The sequence below is a fragment of the Salvia hispanica genome, chromosome 4, assembly GCF_023119035.1.
Source record: "Salvia hispanica cultivar TCC Black 2014 chromosome 4, UniMelb_Shisp_WGS_1.0, whole genome shotgun sequence".
Taxonomy (NCBI): Eukaryota; Viridiplantae; Streptophyta; class Magnoliopsida; order Lamiales; family Lamiaceae; genus Salvia; species Salvia hispanica.
Window position 1 is genome coordinate 26,772,401 of NC_062968.1, and position 19,473 is coordinate 26,791,873.

General features: G+C 36.0%; 1 protein-coding gene across 4 annotated transcripts; it reads right to left on the bottom strand.

The window, feature by feature from the left end:
• Positions 1-1,281: 1,281 nt before the first annotated feature.
• On the bottom strand, positions 1,282-12,565 carry LOC125223418. Of its 4 annotated transcripts, XR_007176712.1 has the most exons (17): positions 12,437-12,565; positions 12,236-12,313; positions 11,686-11,769; positions 11,425-11,598; positions 10,472-10,540; positions 10,240-10,366; positions 9,363-9,435; positions 9,119-9,235; positions 8,351-8,470; positions 8,225-8,243; positions 6,371-6,452; positions 5,940-6,235; positions 4,809-4,924; positions 4,612-4,705; positions 3,554-3,733; positions 1,475-1,566; positions 1,282-1,384 (listed from the first exon to the last, which is right to left on the bottom strand). XR_007176712.1 is itself a non-coding variant. In XM_048126555.1 (15 exons), the coding sequence occupies exons 1-15, from the start codon at positions 12,524-12,526 to the stop codon at positions 3,665-3,667; spliced, it is 1,608 nt and encodes a 535-aa protein (XP_047982512.1). In that variant the 5' UTR covers positions 12,527-12,565; the 3' UTR covers positions 3,367-3,664. The 4 variants fall into 4 exon arrangements, 1 of the variants encoding a protein (XP_047982512.1); XR_007176711.1 differs by lacking the exon at positions 1,282-1,384 and having other exon boundaries at positions 1,411-1,566; XR_007176713.1 differs by lacking the exons at positions 1,282-1,384; positions 1,475-1,566 and adding an exon at positions 2,364-2,810.
• Between the last annotated feature and the right edge of the window lie 6,908 nt (positions 12,566-19,473).

Below are 19,473 nucleotides of genomic sequence, written 5' to 3' on the forward strand. Positions count from 1 at the left end.
AACAAATATTTACACTTGCAAGATTCGAATTCGAGCCACAACAGGAACTCAAGATTGCTAGCCCAACTATAGAACCACGTGAACTACTACTACAATTGAGAATTTCACATGTACTCCCTCCGTCCTCGATTAATTATCATTCTTTAATCAGGTATGGATTTTAAGAAATGTAAAGAAAAGTTGGTTGAAAAAGTTAGTGGAATATGAGACCTACTTACCATTTATGGTAAAAATGAAGTGTGACAATTATTGAGGGACAAACCGAAATGGAAAAGAGTGACAATTAATCGAGGACGGAGGAAGTAATATATACATGCATAATATGAAAATTAGTAGGGGTTCCAGTGGCCCCCGACCCTAACATGTAGATCTGCCTCTATCAAAAGGTAGTTGAATTATATTCATTATTGGACCATCTCAAGATAGTTGAATTATTTCATTTTTTTATATCTAAAAAATCTATTTTCTCTAATATTTTACTCTCTTTTCTTTTCTCTTACTTTATTCTCCACCTACTATATTCCCTCTTTATCTCTCATACTTTCCTCTCTCGCACACTTTCTTCTTTCTACTTTAACTCTTTAAATATCAATTCCTTAAATTTCGTGTGTAGAAAAATTCACTTTTCTCGGGACGGAAGGAGTACTTTATTCTCTCTTACTTTAGTCTTTCTACTTTAATCTTTAATACCTCAATTTCTTAATTTCAATGCCAAAAAAAATTGTCTCAACTAACATAGAATCAACTAACATAGAATGGAGGGATTACTAATTTTACTTAAGTAGCTTCCTCTTGTGTGAGTAATATAGTAAGCTTCAATTTGGTATATGGCTTTGATGAGTAATATCCAAAATATTGTGGAAAACAGTTCCTATGGATACAAATATCCACATGTTGACATGATATTCCCTTCATCGCACGGGTTTTAATTAGTAGACTCCCTTCATCGCACGGGTTTTAATTAGTAGAGTAAGAAAGGAAATTAATTAAAGAATATTAAAGAGAAATAGAAACTTGCAAAAAAAGAGAACATAAACTAACCAAAATAGAAAGAGACTGGTTTTTATGGACGGACTAAAATGAATAAAAAAAAAAACAAAGCTATTAGTTGTGGACGGAGATAACATTATTTTGAAATCACTCACCATTAACATCCATGAACAAAAATACACCATAGAACAAAATTGATTTTTAAAAAAAAACAAATTAACATTTAAATATGAATTTAAAGATGTAGAAAAGTGTTAAGAGACCATGAAGTAAAAAAAAAAGGCAGGAAAAGTATTTTTAAAGAAGAGGCAGTAGTAAAACCTGGTGTAAGCGTGAAGGCAAAAAAGCAACTATGTTGATGCTGCTGGTGGTGTATGTGTTTCTGTGCTGGGCTCTAGTGGTGGTCCGGCAATTAGGTAGTGATCCCAAAAGCCACATAAATTAAAAAAGATAACATCATTCATTCACTAATGTCAACGCTTACCAAAAAGATACATCATTCATTCATCAATTTTAAAACTTTGGATTATCTCTTTCCCCTCTGTTTCTGTGCTTATGCATCTTCTTTTCCCTCTCCTGTTGAAAATGATATAAAAAGAAAAGAGAATAGCATAAAATTACAATGCAATTCAATACAGTTTTAATGTCAAACTAACAAGACAGTTTTTTGACATCATTTCACTTATTTTAGTATGTTCTTCTCTCTCACGTGCACACCTCACACGCACACTGACACGGGACATTGCAAATTGCTTCCGTATTTTTGTACCAACTTCTTCATCTTCAACCTCGTTGAACTTGAAGATGAAGAAGTTGGTACATAGATCTGAAAGTAATTTGAAAGGTCATGCGATAGAGTGCATGTGCACATGGGAGAGAAAGAAATGGTCGCTTTTGCCCTTTCTAGGGCTCAGGTGCAAAATTGGAAAATAAGGACATTTTGATATTTTTCATTTTCCAATACTTGTGCCGATATTTTCATTTTTCAGAGACTAATTTCGAAGTTCACTCTATCTTTTATTACTACTACTATTTTGAGAAGCTAAAGGAATCAGAAATAAAGTAAATGATAAAATAGAATAAACATGCATCGTTTATTCGTGTAATTTGAGGGCATACCATAAGAATAAACTTTTCTCACAAAGAAAGCTCAAGGTGTCATGTTTTGGGCAAGGATAAGGACATGAGCTTTAGAGAGGTATATTCAAAACCCAAGTGTTGAGAAAAAGATGAGGAATTTAAGTAAAAGTGCACAGTAACAATAATTCCTTTAGCTTTATGAGGAATATACAAAGTGATTAAGAAAAGATAAGCAATAAGCATATGGAATGGACCCAAAGAATATATATATGTGTGTGTGTATCAAAGATATACTAAGTTACTTTGGTATATCCAAAGCTTTTAGAAAGTAGGGTGAAATAAGTTGCAGGTTAAGGTACCAATACACATCATTTGTCTCAGTAGAGAAAGGACACATTCTCTTACTATTTTGCTATGCTACGTTATGTTATGCAGCAGAACAGGACAAAAACTAAAGCTTCTATTCTATTCTCTCTCTATAAGTTGCATATGTCATGTTTCATAAGGGAATCTCATCTCCACAGGCCTACCTTTTATTCCTTTTCTTCTTTCTTCCAAAGCAAATAATTACTAAACCTTCTTTCATTTTGTTTTATTATCTTTTCCCATCTACTGCAAATCCCCATGCAGAATAATAGTAGTCCTCCACACAACATTTGAGTGTCACCACGGCAACGAATAAAGAGTAAGGCAAATATATCTCAGCCCAACTTCAAAATTATGTTACTATCAGTTTTTGGCTGCACACACAACAGTTTCAAGATATTCATATTCTCATAGCTTTCAGGATTCAGTCACATAAGTCGAAAAAGTGTAAAGCGAACGATTCTTGAGCTAATAGGCCGAAAATAATGTGCAGATAATGAAGTGATCACCTAGCTAGCAAATTCCCAAGAGAACTAAAAGTAGCTAGTACATGTCGAACCTAGTGTATAAACAACGGTAATACTTAACATGTGAATACTAAATGGGCATGCCAATAAGATGTGCATCGGTCTTAAGAGGTCGGTCTGAGGTAATAGGTATAGCTAAGGGAGGTGAGTAGTTACGTTCAAATGCACACACAACTGCAATCATCACAACTTTCAGAAATAAGTGCAGTTGTCTATTTTTACTACAGTGAAGACATTATTGACCTAATTATTAGTTAATCTTTAAACCCTCTTTAGCTTTTTACTTCCACTTCATGCTTTAGTCTTTATAGTATGTCATTGATCTTCACTGATAGCTTTTAATTAGGGAGTCCACTTGACTTTTTTTGTCTTCACAGATAATCTCATTATTTGGTCAAAGAACTTGAGGTGTCACTTGCTGAGTGCAAGAAAATATAACTTAGAAGCACAGTACATACATGTGAATTTTCTTAGACAAGACATGCTAATTTGTTCTACAACTAACCATTGCACCAAATATTATATTAGCTATCATTACATAGGCTCAGCTGAATATACTAATAGGTAAAACATGGTGTAAATTGACTCACATGTATAATTCGAAACCAAGATGGCACTCTTTCGTCTTTCCAATTTGGCATGTTTCGCAAGCCAAGACTATAAATAATCAACAGTCTCTGAACATTATCGGTCAGTCATTCCTACTGCAGCGATGGTTTTGGCCCATCAAGATTAAGTCCCAGATATTGGACCAGCACATTATTGAATGCCTGTTAGAAGAAAGAACCCAATAAGGACAGTGTCTGATGCCACTCATAGAAATACCTTACTTAGACTAAATGTCCTTTAAAGAATATATTAACATTTGCAGCCAAATATGTGAACATGCAAGTATTTTTGCTATATCGGCGTGCTTATGCATCATTGTAAGCAAAAAAGTGAAAGGCAGTAGGGGGGAAAAGGTATGCAAGATAAGGTGCCTGAATGAGACATTTGATCTGAGTGAAATATGTGTGCCCAAAATTATAATCAAAGCAAGGATTAAAATTTTAAGGCCTTAGGTCACATGGACCATGATATATCATATATAAGACAAATTAAAATATGGAAAGCTTATCCTCAATGGTGGCATTTTAAGATTCTATCATCATAAACATTATAGGGACCACTGCCAGAAACTCCTTCATTGCATTTGGCATAACAAATTTGCAAGCATCCAATCTAAATTTTCTTCATTAAATCAGTGATCAGCATTTTGAGATAAAATAAAACATGATCTTACAGAGTATTCAATTCATCCAATAAGTGATCTCGCCTTAATACATGAGAGCAGCATAAATTGTTATTATGCATGAAGCAAGACATCATGTAGTGACAGAAGCAGAATAGCTTCCTTCGAGGCAAAAATAATTGTTATCTGAGTTCTTTTTTCAGAAGAGGTTGACCAAAATATAATGATTTCTGACTGTATCAGGCAAACTGCTAGTTCAATCTTTACATGACTTAGGAAAGCTTTAGAAGGACGAAGAGTGATGGGATATACATATATATAATGAAAAACGAACTTCTTAAACTTCTTCAATGGTTCAACCCCTTCAAAGATGGCAACAGAGTAACTATTACACAAACTTAAAGATTAATAAGGTACCTGGCATGCAAAAGACTCTTTCCCATTCAAAAGAGCATCCATGGCAGAGAACTGGTTATCAAACACGCTATAGAACTTTTGGTAAAACTGACTCCTGAAATTATAAAAATATAAATAATTAAGACTCAATTAGATATCCTGGTTTTCATGGAGCACAAGAGCCACCATAAGAATTAAGAAAAGAGATCAATATGCACCGCTCATCTGGAGCAATCCTTTGATCCATCTGCTCGAATTTCCTGGTAAGGACTTCAACTCCTACAGGGGAGAGCGCATGCAATACAAAAGCCTCCAATGTCCTTGGAAAATTGTGCTGAAAATGCAAAGTTGGTAGTTTAGAACAAGAAAGATGAAGGGGAAAAACGAAATAGAGAATAAGGTATTGATCGGCAAAAGAATGACTATAGCTGGTTAGGAAGCAGAACATTTCTGAAGTGGAAAGAGCGTGAGCAACGCAAACATTATACCAACAAAAGTAAATGTCCAGTAAATACAGCAAGAGTGAACAAACAAACAAACAAACAAAATGGATCAGGGACAAAACTAAAATTGACAAATACAGCATCAATCAGCAAAAAGAATGAATATAATATGGTGATTGGTGACAAATTCTGCGTAAAAAACGACAGAGAGCAACCCATACAGTGATACAACAGCTTACAAATAAATGCTCAATAAAACAGCAACTCTTGACAAGCAAACAAAATGGTTCTGGGCCAAAAAGTGAGAATAATAAATACAGAACAGAAGAAAACAAAAGAGCCAACACATCCAGTTTTGCCTAACAATCCTGAAATGAAGCACTTAATTGCCTCAAGAGTGGAGGTAGATTTTTACTCAATAGCATATATTGCCAAAGAAAAGGTTCCAGCTAATTAAAATTTGATATTGACTGCTGTTTCTGAAAGCCACAATCCACACATCACCACCAGACACATGAGTCATCCAGTATCATTACCTGGGATATCAACATCGTAAAGAACATATCCCAAGCTATCGGTGTCATTTACCTTATGATGACAATGATTTAAACAACTCCAAAAAATTATCCGTGGACACAATTGGTTGGTTTCAATGCAAAATTATCCGTGGACACAATTGGTTGGTTTCAATTGGTTGGTTTCAATGCAAAAAATTATCCACTGTTAAGCATTTGATGTTGAGGCATGGGTAAAATTCAAATGCATCTCCAATATCATTGGAAATAAAGAAGAGGGAAAGCAGATATAGTAAAGAAAATCTTATCGGGCAATGAGTACTCATTTGCTTTAGTTTGTTATACCTCTAGAAGGAAGAAATGTACGATTTGAATTGGAATAGAAACTTACTGCCATGGTGAGAAAGACAATTTGAAAGACATGTGGTTCTAGGTTCCAAACGGTATTAGCAATTGGATCATCTTCTAAGTTATGTAAATTTGCTTTATCCAATTTCTTCACGACTTCCTCTCTACAGGCAGACTGGTCTGCTGCGATGTTGCCTGCTGGCTGGCAGTTGATTTGTTCATGGACTAAGGAAATGAGTTCATGAAGAGATCTAAGTTCATGTGGTTCCAGTTCCCGTAATGAAAACCCTGGCTCAAGCTTTTCTTCTCCACCTACTTCCTGATGGTTCAAATTCAAATCTGCATCACGGATTTTCACAATTTGTTCGCAAAATAAGTAACCCGTATGTATCTAAATTTGCTCGTCAAGTTAAAATAACTGAAATAAAAATGAGATCACAAACTGCAAAGAGTAAGAAGAACTACAATTGTAACCTGCATTTTCATTACTAGACTGGCCACTTGCACCAATCATATGGTTCACCTTGGAAGTTGAAGGCATAGAGAGCATTCGATCCTGTCCTTACCAAAATTGAAAATACAAATTAGGGTACTCTTTTATGCCAAATCCTTCAATTGCGCAGGAAGCACAACTGAACTCGGGGGAATTGGTAAAGAAGATATTTAATGTGGCATTTCTTTCCCCCTAATAGAATGGCAGTAATCAAGGAAGTGAATTGAGATTCGAGTTCGGCATCTAAATTCCAAGTAGTGATCATCATATGGCTAGATATGATTTTGGAAAATCTGACTTAACTAAGTTACATGAGATAATAAATATACTTGTGATAACATGTGATCTCTAGGTAAAATTCATCTTACAAGATCCAAAGCGGAGAAAGACCAACAATTGCTATCAGTTATGCTAGACATATCTCTAGATTCTCTATATGAGTCTTTACATGTCACCTGTAAGGCGGAATAACGAAGGAGCTAGACCTTTCCAGTGACATTCCAAGTTCATAAGGAAATGTATATTCTCTAGATTAAGTCAAGGCATTAGCAAAGAGTGCAGATAACGTGGATGGTCATTGTTCACACATTTTCTTGGTCCTTTTGGTGGAATATATGAGAATGTTTGAAGTAGTTGAAGAATCACAGCATAATGTATGGATTGAAGCTCAAAGTAGACAATGGAGATTAATGTTTTAGAATTGATCCTTTTTTTCTGTTCCAAGATAACAAAATGAGAATTTTTCTAGTGGGCTACATTATTGGAACTTAATGTTTAAAGATTAATAATTTATGTTTTTTCTTTGAAGTAACTAAGAATTCCAAAGTGTGGGGGTCTGTAACTGCATCAGAACTATGTCAAAAACAAGAAGGGCGATGTTCCATGGAAGTTTTTAAATTTTATTACAATTGAATTCTGGAAATTAGATAATACCTCTTTGGCCAGATTCCATTTCCCATAGGAACAGGTATTTAGTGGTAGGCCATGAGTTTGATATAGGATGAATATATGCAATTCTTGGCTACCAAAATGGGGGGGGGGGGAATGGAAGAAAGTCCAATTCTTCTTATCTGGGCTACCGGCTACCAAACAGGTACATAGAGGATCAATTCCCCTTGCAAGAATTAAGTTCATCTATAAGATGAGATTTGAACCTCAAAAGATGCCATTAACAAAATTTTCATAAATTCTCATCTTAAAAAAACTGCACTTTCCAGTGTCCCTAAACATTCTCCGAGAATTCCTTTTGTTTCTAAAATATTTTATTCTGCTCCAGCCATGTGTACCAGCAGGAAAAAAAAAGACACTGCCTAGGACAAGTGAATTCCCATGACAATGCCCATACATTTCTCAAGTGTTGTACAAATGGCCTTGAATTGAGTGTTTTAGAAACGCTATATGGTGATATCTCAACCTAGCTTGCAATATTTCTAAAACTTTAAGATATGTTCACCAGACTCTCCCCATGTGACATTTATTCAGCCTATGCTATCTATATACAGGAATTGGTAGTTCTTCTGTTTTAGATTTCACTTACAAAGACAGTCTTGTTATAACAAATATTCCCATCAAGTAATGTGCCGCAGAAATTATGCATTTGATGTTTGATACAAACTCATTAGAAGTTTGGTGATGTTTGAAATTATTTTCTATATGAATATATACTGACCCAAAAAAGAGAGACGGATATTTTCACAGATGTAAGAACCTTAAACGGCCAGCACACAGAGAGATTGCATTCTAACAAAACAATCTCTTACGCGGTATAGTAGAAAATATATACGAATATCAATATTTACTTCACGAGCAACAGATCAGGATGAAGCGTTGCTTACCATTTCTTTGTCAGTTAATCTTGGAATTAAGATTCAATAGCAGCCAAACATGGAAAGGAGAGAAAAGTAAGCTTGTTTCTGATAAATGGAAGCACAACCAAAACAGATGTGGATAAGACATCATACCTTTTCAATATTCTACGTAGATAATAAGCATCCATGTGTTCTGGCATGCCAGACATCATGTCAGACTGCCACCAGAAATTGACAGCTATAGTTAAATCTTCACTGTCCACTTGGTGGAACCTAGAATGTGAATTAGAAAGCACCTTTGAATTGCCAGAAAAGTAATTATTCATCCATATGTTGGCACATGATTCCTAGCACTACTTGCCCGGTTATATGTAACTGAGACACGTACGATATGTGAACATGAGAAAATCCAGTTCAATAACTTATTGTACAACTAATTTGCTTACGAATGGATATTTCCCCACAGAAATCAACCACAAATGCTCCATTTAACATGCTATTTTGAATTTTTTTTTTATACACTATTGTTAACCTTTTTACGATTCATTTATTCAACCCAATTGGGAATATGTCAACCAACATACTTAGTACTTCCTCAACCTACAATTAAGTCTTATTAAGACCTTCGTATGCACACTCCATGTCAGCAAGCTCAAGTTTCAAGAGAAACACTTTTTTTCAGGAGACAAAAATTATAAGACGGCGGTCTCTAAATCCAAATTTCAGAGAAAACTTAGCAACAGAGTAAAATATACCATCCTTCAGGAATGAACAATGCATCCCCAGCGGTCTCTAAATCCAAATTTCAGAGAAAACTTAGCAACAGAGTAAAATATACCATCCTTCAGGAATGAACAATGCATCCCCGGCGGTCTCTAAATCCAAATTTCAGAGAAAACTTAGCAACAGAGTAAAATATACCATCCTTCAGGAATGAACAATGCATCCCCTGCATGAAGGGTAACCTTCCGAGAGTACTCAACAATTGACTTTGCCCTTGGATAGAGGCTAAAATTGGTGTTTTCCAATGGAATTGCACTGGCAAATTTAAAATTGTTATTGACCATCAAAATTCAGCTGAAACTAATTTACAGGGAAACATTATAAGGAGATAGCTTATCAATAATTTGACAGAAAATGTAGTCTCTTAAATGAAAATTAATACCTGTGGTTTGATGATTCTCCATACACAGGCAACGGATATAAGAAGGGGCATGCGGAAGGGGGCCATAAAAGAACTGATAAACATATTGTGAACAGGTCACCTTCTTCACAAAAGAGGGCTCAAAATACATAATCTCTCAAGAAAAAACATGCTAATGAATACCGAACAAACAATTACAACAAATTTTCAATGAATAAATGGCAGAAAATATACAGTAGTTCATTTTTATACTCAACTGCAGGGTACAAAAGTATGTACAAGTGTGTGATTACTCTGTAACTGATACTGTATGATACAACACAAAGCACTGACGCTGGATATAAAGTCTCCACCAAACAACAGAAAAACCAAACTGATATATGAACACACAAGAGGCACAAGACAGTTAAGGGCTAAATTGTACCTTAAGTCAACTCACTAGTTGCTTTGTATTATGCAATTCCTTAGGTCAACGTTAATCTTTTCTTTACCAGTAGAAACAAGTACCATTAGAAACAATTTGATATCATGGACCTCTAAAAGATATCACCTCATATTTGCAATTGGCTATCTGATATTTTACAACCCCAGATGGCAGAAAAACAATGGAAATACATCAAACATAAATTAAAAACACAAAGATGGTCACAAAAAAAATCATTAATATTCAGCCCATCGATCCCATATAAGGAAAAAAATAAAAGATGGGAAGAAAAGTACTAACAGCCTCAGTGATAGTGAGTAGTACAATCAATAGAAGCTCAATATTGCTAGAATGTTCACTCCATGATGAAGGATAGCTTTTAGACTTAGAAGATTAATACCACTGGCAGTCATTTTTCATAAAGTAGCAGGCATGTTTAATGACACTGATAAATTTGCATCTAGACTTCCATACCTTGTTTACAGCCTGAAATTATGCATAGAAGATTATGGTGCGGATCATAGTGAGTACTAGATCTACTCTTGGCAATGTTCATCCACAAATTGATAGAAGCCAGAATTTTGTTTTCCAGAAATGCAGGCTGTTGAGATAGGGCATTTACAGTTAACATCCAATCCTTGAAAAGTTATACATGAACCCTGAGATCCATACTGAGCACAGAAATTCGGAAACGCGACATGCATACCGTTTCAATGTCATCTCTAAGGCATTCCAGCTGACTCTTTTCCTCATTTTCAGTATTTACAATGGAAACCTGAATCATGAGAAGAGTGCTATTATGACTCCCAAAATTTAAATCTTTAGGGGTTGAAAATATAACAAAACAAAGGGAAGCTTATCCAAGCTGGAGCACTAAGAATGCACAAACTCCAAACTTATAAGGAAAAATGTTCTTGTTACAAGGGTTTCAGGATATACTAGTTACTTATTGTATCTAACTGCAGTTTGTGCATGAAAGGCATTAGTAGAGTGTGTTGGAAATTTGAATTTTACAGACAAGATATACGAAGTTCCATCAGATACAACTATCAGTTCACTAAAACCATATAATAGTAATCATGAAACATAATCATATAGGTTGTATGTCAAAAGCCCAATCCAAGTTATCATTTCACGATTATGTTTTCTACTCAACAAAATTTAATAAATTGAGATGTTCCTTTGTTAGTCCACTAGTCGTTAAATTTTCCATGTCATGTTTGAGAATCAAAACTAACCACAGAGGAGGAACCTGCATCACATCTTTAGCAGGGATATCAAAAGGGCCGAGCTTGTCTAATTATGTCCCTACATTACTGATAGAAGGCTAGAGAAAAGTCGCCAAGGCCTGAGGTTTCTTCACACAAGCTTTTTTTCAATCCAGTTAATGATATGATTTCCACCAAACATTTTGAACCATTTATATGTCCTTATTCCATACCTTCAATACCCCTACCAAGTGCCAACACATATTAGGACTAAAATATATACATTGTATAAGTCAGCTGCCACATTTATGGGTAATTTTGATATCATTCTCTTAATCTATGACATCTATCTTACATATTCTCAAGTTTATTTCAGCCAAGTTCCTTGGCAATCAAGTTTCTACCCAGTTAATTAACAAATTGGCATAACTTATTGAACCATTACGCAAACCTGTGCTAAATAGATTTGCTTTGGAGATTCTTCTCCCGTTGCAAAATCACCTTGTTGGGTAGCAACTTCCGTTGGTTCATGCTTTCTTAATTGAGAAATGGGGTCTTCGCCATCATCCTCGCATTGTAGAAGATCTTTGCAGTAACCAATAAAGGTAGAAAACGGCAAAGGAACCTATTGAGAACAGAACTCTTCCATCAACTCAACCGTATCACTTAGTTTCACATAGAACTTTAATTATTTAGTAGATCGGGTTTTTACCCTTTCATGAGCTCGAATATCTCCATAAAATACAGGTGCAGATCTGGATAGCATAGCTTCCACAATGGACGATCCCACCAATTCCTATTTTGAGTGTCAAGAGTTGTCTCAGATAAAACATACGAAGAAAATAACGTCGAGAACACAAAGTATTCAGCAGTGTAAAGTTCAAGTTCTGAAACTAAATCTAGAAAACTCTCATGTTACCACGGTCATTCATATAACACGTTTGTGAAAACACTCCACCCAGAGGACACACTCTGAGCTCACAAACAACAGAAAAAGTGCCATTCAAGTAATCAGTGATAGTTTCAATAACATTACCTTCTTCCAATTTACTAAAAATGCTGATGCGCAGGTTTTGATACGCATAGTCATTATTATTAGCAAACATTTTGAGTAAAATCCGATTCCACTCCTATCAGTCTCGATATCATCATATAATCGGAACAGTGCTCCATTATTCAAATTCAAGTAGAAATTCTTATCACATTCACGTTCTTCGTGCATTTCAACTCACGTTGCGCTTCAAACTCGTCCATACGATTACCTGCAAGTAGTCGAGGCCGCCATTTGACACATTCCATCTCGAAAATGCTTTCCACTCCTTGGCACAACCACTGAAGACCTTCCAATTCAAAACATTGTCGTCAAAAACGCAAACTAGGAAAGAAGAAAAATCCCTAGAAATACGAGTTACTATTAATTTGTAGTGTGCGTGTGCGCGCGAGCGAGAGAATGAAGTAATTACTGCAGGAACATTCTTCCGTTCAATCTGAGAGGCGAATTCCTCCGGCGAGGGAATTTCGTTAATTCGGCGAATTTGCAGAGACGACTCCATTTTTGCTGGTCTGTAGCTGAAGCAGAGAGTGATGACGAAGGTTTTATTTTCTGCTTTTGCCCCAAAACAACTTTAAATTTTTTAAAAATACACGCAATAATTTAATTGGTCGGATTAAATTAATTACTCCGTAAAGCTATTTATTTCATAAATGTTCCTCCAGGATGGTGGAAATAAATTTGAACATGTGGCTTAAAATTCAATCCTACGTTAAAATTGAATTACACAAATATTTATACCCAGTCTCACTTTTATGTGTCTTCATTTGACAATATGTATATCATCTTTCCATGTTGTTATGGTGTTGCGGCAAATTAGGTTAAGTGAAGTGGTACATAGTTGTCGGAGGCATCCCAACCGGAGCCATATCTCCATGTCTCACGTATGGTCCACAGGGATCCTGGTTGTCGGAGGCATCCCAACCGGAGCCATATCTCCATGTCTCACGTATGGTCCGCAGGGATCCTGGCCATATGCATCGTAGTAGTAGTAGTAGTGGGTGATGGCAAATAAGTTGGGAACTCTCGTGTCATATATGTGGCTCAACCTTGCCAATCCGCATGTAGTATTCTGATCAGGTGCTCTATTCCGTGTAATCTTAGCCTCGTGTTAATGAGTGTCACTCTATAAAAGAAGAAAATGAGATGGAAATTCCCTGAGGCCACCTCTAGCAAGGGGTGCGCATTTGGTACTCTCATGTAATACTTGTTGGATTTGATCTTGTTGACTTTCACTATATATTAGTGCATATAGTTTGTATATTACTTCCTCCGTTTTCTATAAATATGAACTTTGAATATAGCGAGTTTTAATAGTATAAATTTTATAAAATAAGAGATATAAAAAAGTATGTTGGAAAAATGTGTTTCACATTGTAAAGAGAGAAAAGTTTCCTATTTTCATTTTTTTTAAAACGGATTAAAATGTAAAACAATTTCTATTTTTAGAAAATATAATGGAGTAGTATTAAATTTGTATAGACTAATTAGTAAAACAATCACTTATCAAAGCAATAGAATCAGTGAACTTAAAAAGGGGTAATAATCAATGCTCATGTTGCTAATTCCAAAAACAAAGTAGAAGCATTATCATTTGTTTGATATTGCGAATTTCGTAAACATTCAAGGAAGGAAATAAGTATGGACAATATCACACGTTGTTTAAGTCAACATAATTGAGGCATGCATTTGCGCAAAGAATAATTACGACTAATTTTATACTATTAATATAAGTAGCACAAATATTGTAATCGTTTGGAAGCTTTGGATCTACGATCTAACCAAGCTCCAATTAAACATTAACAATAGTATGCATAATAGATGACCTACATTAAATAAATTATACTAAGGCTCCGTTAGGTACACGGAATTGGAATTGGAGCCTTCAATTTTAAACAGTGTTTGGTATAGTAAAAATTATTGATTTTGGAATTGAATTCAATTCCAAATTCTTCAATTCCACAATTTGAATTTCATATCGAAAGTAGTGGAGTTCCAAATATTTATTAAATTACACACACAATGCACACATTCTTACACGCACATTGCACATATTCATACACAGTGCTCACATTCTTACACGCACATTCACACACGCTGCACACATTCACACACACACACACACTGCACACACATTCACACACATTGCACACACACACACTGCACACATTCTTACACATGCATTGCACACACACTGCACACATTCTTACACACACTGCATACATTCACAATGCGCGCGCACACATTCTTACACACATGTGTGTGCGTGTTGTGTGTTTCTAGGGAGTGTGTGCAGTGTGTGTGCGCGCACGCGGAACTTTTCAAATTCAATTCCATATCAATTACTCCCCTCGTCCCACAATAAGAGTCACACTTTGCCATTTTAGTCCGTCCCACAATAAGAGTCACACTTCGTTTTTACCATAAATGGTAAACAGGTCTCACATTCCACTAATTCACTTCACTCACATTTTATTATAAAACCAATAAAGTATAAAAAATTAGATCTCATATTCCACTAACTTTTTCAACCTTACTATTATTTACATTTCTTAAAACTCGTGCCCACAATAAGAGAGACTCATATTGTGAGAAGGTGGGAGTATTTCATTTTGCCGAGCAAAGAATTTGGTCTATAAAATTCAATTCTAATTTCGTGTACCAAACGAACCCTAAATATTTTATAATCATCGATTTATAATCTCCGAAGAGAGTTTTTAAAATGTGGGATAAGTTTATTGCATTGAACAATTAAGTTTAAGGGATAAGTTCAATGACTATGGCCTACCCTTTTTCTAAAATAAATAAAAATTATAAAGAAAGATGATAAAAATGATTTTCTATCTATTTAGTAACCTCTAATTTATTAATTGGATGACTTTTTGTCAATTTAATTGGGCTGGCCTAAATTTTGTTGTGACGCTCGATTTAATAATTGCAAAAACGAAAATGTGTGCCACAATCAAATTGACTAGGTTTTGCTTTGAATAAGACTATTTATATTATGAGTGTATTAAATTGACTTGATCACACCATATTTTCGTTTTGTTTATTCCCAACATTATTAAAGGAAACTTCTTTCTAAGTGGAGCCTTGGATCTGATGTTGGGTCGTGCTCATATATCTTGGTTGTGCGTTGTATATATGGACATCGATTGACTTTTGAGGCTATTTATTTTTTAACAAGACCTATTGTTTTTTTTAATAAGATAAAATATTTAGTAGATATTGCTCAGTGGAGATAATATTATATCAAGGGTAAATAAATCACACGACATACTACTTGTACTATTTGTTTGCTAATTGGCAAAGTAATTTGATTATTCATTTTTAAATTTCAGAATTTATCAGAATATTTAAAATAAGAAAAGAATCCCAATTTTATAAGTTTTACATATTTGGAAATTTAATATTAATATTATTTAATTATTATGTTATAATCAATAATTATTAAAAAAAATTATGTAATTTTAAAATTATGGATTATACTTACTATTAAAAATATAATAATAATGATATTTACAACTACGTATTTTCATTTTTTCTGACGTTAAAACCTTTGGGCTGCATAAGTAGAGCAATTTATGTGAGTTGAAATTGTTTGGAAACCTTAACAATGTTTTAATGGCAAGTTGAGTAAAAATTTGATTTTCTTCAAAATGGTTCTATGAATGTGATGAGAGTGTCATTTCAGTTTGATGTTTTAGCCATAAACTTGTAAGACTACGACCTTGTAACTTTGTAACATTAAATTAAATATGACTTTCCTACACAAATATAAACTTTACTATGTAAGCTCTAATTGCATTTGTAAAGCATGTTAGGATGAAACCCCCCAAAACAATGAAACCGAAAAGGACTTGCTACTAATTATTTATATATATGGATGGAATAAAGAGTAATAAAATAAGCTAAAGATTTATTTATTGCAGATAGCGTCTTAGTAATGAAATTAAGAATGACACTTTTTTTGTTTTATGTGATTACAAACTAGAAACAATATTTTACGTCAAGAGCATTATGCCAGTCTCTCTCTCTCTCTGCGACGTCAACAGTACTAAAAACTCACATGTCACGTCAGTATTTATTTAAATAGGCCAGTCATAGGCCAGTCGCAATAAAAATAAATCAAAAACAACTACATTTACGAAATTAAATTTACGATTAAATTACGGAATTAAATTTACGAGATATATACGGGAAAATCCATTCATTTCATTAAAAAAAAAGGTACATAGATAAAAAAAAATACATGTTTTTCTTTTTTTAAATGGGCTTCCACACACGAGCCCCGCCACTCTCTACTCCTCGTCGTCGCCGCCGCCACCCGGGGTATCTGAGCCCGCGTCCGAACCCCCCACTAGTAGAGCTGCCCAAGGTTTACCGAACCGGCGGTTACGGTTCCGAACCGAAACCGCGAAAAATATGCCAAACCGAAACCGTGAATTTTAGAACCGTGGTTCGATTCAGGTTCCAAATTTTCCGAACCGAAACCGCGATCGAACCGCGGTTCGGACGGTTCCGAACCGGCGGTTTCACGGTTCCGAACCGCCAACGCAATGATAAATTTAAACATAGTTAATCCTTATATTAAAACTATACTCCATTAAATAAAACATTGTTGAATGATCCGGTTTATGAGTTTTATACTCTTATATAAATAACTTTCATTTTTAGATTTGGTAATATCCATAGAAACAATAATGTGGGACAAAATTTTGTAGCAAAAATAACTTTATAATACTATTTGGTAAAATTGGATGGTAATTTGAAAAACATAAGATAAAAGATAATAAAATAAAAATAACTAAATTACAAGATGGAGTCTATGTTGTATGGTTTATGGTAATAACTTTATGATACTATTTCCGATTTTATTAATTAACATATTTTTTTACGTATGGAATCTATTGAGTATGGATAATTATTAATAAATATTTATCCAACATTTTTTAATAAACTTAGAAGAATTGATTATTTAAATAAAGTATAATAAATTAACATTAGTTAATGTTGTAGTCTTCAAAATTGATTAGTTGAGTCTTCAAAATTGATTGGTTGACGGTGGGCGATGGCTGCACTATTCAAAATTGATTGCACAAAACACCATTTCTTTTATTTTTATTTATTTATTTATATATTCTTAAATGTTGATTTTAAATTCAAATTTGATCTCATTTCTCTCTATTTTTATCTATATTAAATACTCCTTTATATCCTTACTTACACTCACCTCATTTTAGTGATAACAAGAATTTCTCTCTTCAATCTTTCAATTTAAACTATCCATTTCCTTGTTCCAATTTATTTTATAATTTCAAACTATATGGCAAAAAAAAAATTAACGGAAAAAACCGTGAAACCGCGAAACCGAACCTAAACCGCTACGAACCGTCCGAAAATCGGCGGTTCCAAATCGAAACCGAAACCGCCGGTTTTCGAACCGAAACCGAAACCATGAAACAGCCTCACGGTTCGGTTCCGGTTCCATATTTCCCAAAACCGGAACCGGCGGTTCCGAACCGAAACTGTCGGTTCATGAACCGTGGGCAGGTCTACCCACCAGTGCCCTCGAGGCATCCAAATCCACCCGCATGTTCTCGAGCATCGAGTGGAGAAACCTCTTCTCCGTGGGGTTAGTTGCGGCCTTCCACTCTTGGAAGACCTTGTACATCCGTTCATCCGTTTTTGCACGCGAGAATAAGGTGTACGCGCGTGGGGGGGTGCCGAGATGACTTCCTGGGGCGATAGGGGGGATCCTCCCCTCGCTGCCCGTTGCGCCCGCTTTTGGCCAACCGGGCGAGGGCGACGAGTAGAGGATGGAGGGGACGGAAACTCCTCAGCATCCGAGGGGAGGTCGTGGGATCCGCCGCTGCTTTGCCGTTGTAGTCGCCGGAATAGTTCGGCCTCGCTTCTTCGGCCACCCAAAGCCATCGCACCCCCGCCCGTAACTTCTCGGAGTCCTTCAAAGCAACACATAGCATTCCCCGATGCGTTCCCACCCCTTCCGGCACTCCTCCCCGTGCGGCGCAGTTCCTCCTGTAGGACCTGCTTCTAATCTTCGTCCACATGTTGACGACCCGCTGGTTGTTCGCAAACGCGGATCGTCGCAGACCGACAACCACGCCTTGGCCACGCCGGCGTACTCATCCTCCGTCCACTTTCTCCGCGTGGGGGTGTCGTGATCAGCGGGCTGCGACGACTCGCCGACCACCTCGCCCTTCCCCTTGGCCTTCTTCTTCTTCGGCGCGGCCCGACCCCGCTAGAACGGGAGTGTCCGGTTCCCCGAGATCGATCCCCATCTCATGCAATGACAAAAGGTCATCGCCAGTGAACTGCGTCTCCACTTGGGTCGACGTGTGAGACGAAGCCGTCAAAAAATCAAGAGAGGGACGATAGACCGTGTCCCCCCCGGTGACCCCTGCATCCCGGGATGCATACCGGGCTGCATCCCTCCCTGCCATACCGGCACCATCCCCATCATCTGCTGCATCATATGCTGCTGCATCTGGGGCATACCTCCCCATCCCGGCGTCGCCTGCCCGCCGTTGGCCTGCACCCCGCCCGGCATCCCCCACGGCTTCCCCCCTGGTTCCCCCCTGCATCTCCCTGCGCTCCAGCCATCATCCCCATCAACTGTTGCCAATGGACGTTAAACCCTGAGCCCATCTGGCCCATCCAGATCCCACGGGTATCGTGGGAGTCCGAGATCCGCTCGTCACCGGGCTGGACTCGTTGTTGTTGTTGTCTAAGCTTGTTTCTTTCATATTCCATTAATTAAACCTTATCTAAAAAGCTACGAAAATAGACAAATGACAATAATCAATTTCCTATGTTAATCAGTGTAAGTAATCAAAACATGAGGCGTGCACGGTTCATTAATTAATTAAAATTTTGTTTTCTTGAACATGTGAATTTGATTTTAGGAATAGCAAAGACCATGAAAAGTAAAAGTTTGATAAAATTAATTAGTGTTTATTGGATAAACAGTGCTTTTTTCATCTAACACTCGAAGAAAAGTAAAAGTTTGATAAAGTATCAATTTTCAATTAACTCTATTGCTAGCGTAAAGTAAAATAATCAAGATTTAGATACCACCGACAAATATAAAATGTACAAGTTTTAATTTATAGTGGAGATACGAAAAATCTATATTCAAATACTAGAATAATTTTATAAATTTTGAATATTATACTCTTATGAAAGAAAAAATCCACATAGTTCACACGAAAGAAGTCAAATTTCGACTTCGAAGAATACAAACAAAGGTTCATCCATATTTTGATCAAACCAAGAAATTATGAATAATGTTATTAAATGTAATGTAATCAGACAAAAATAGCGACCATTTATCCGGTTTCGTATTTTCTCAGATGCCAGGCACAACAGTTGAATATGGAGTATTTGAAGCATGAAGTTTGGTTGATTTTAATTAATTATATGCTAGTA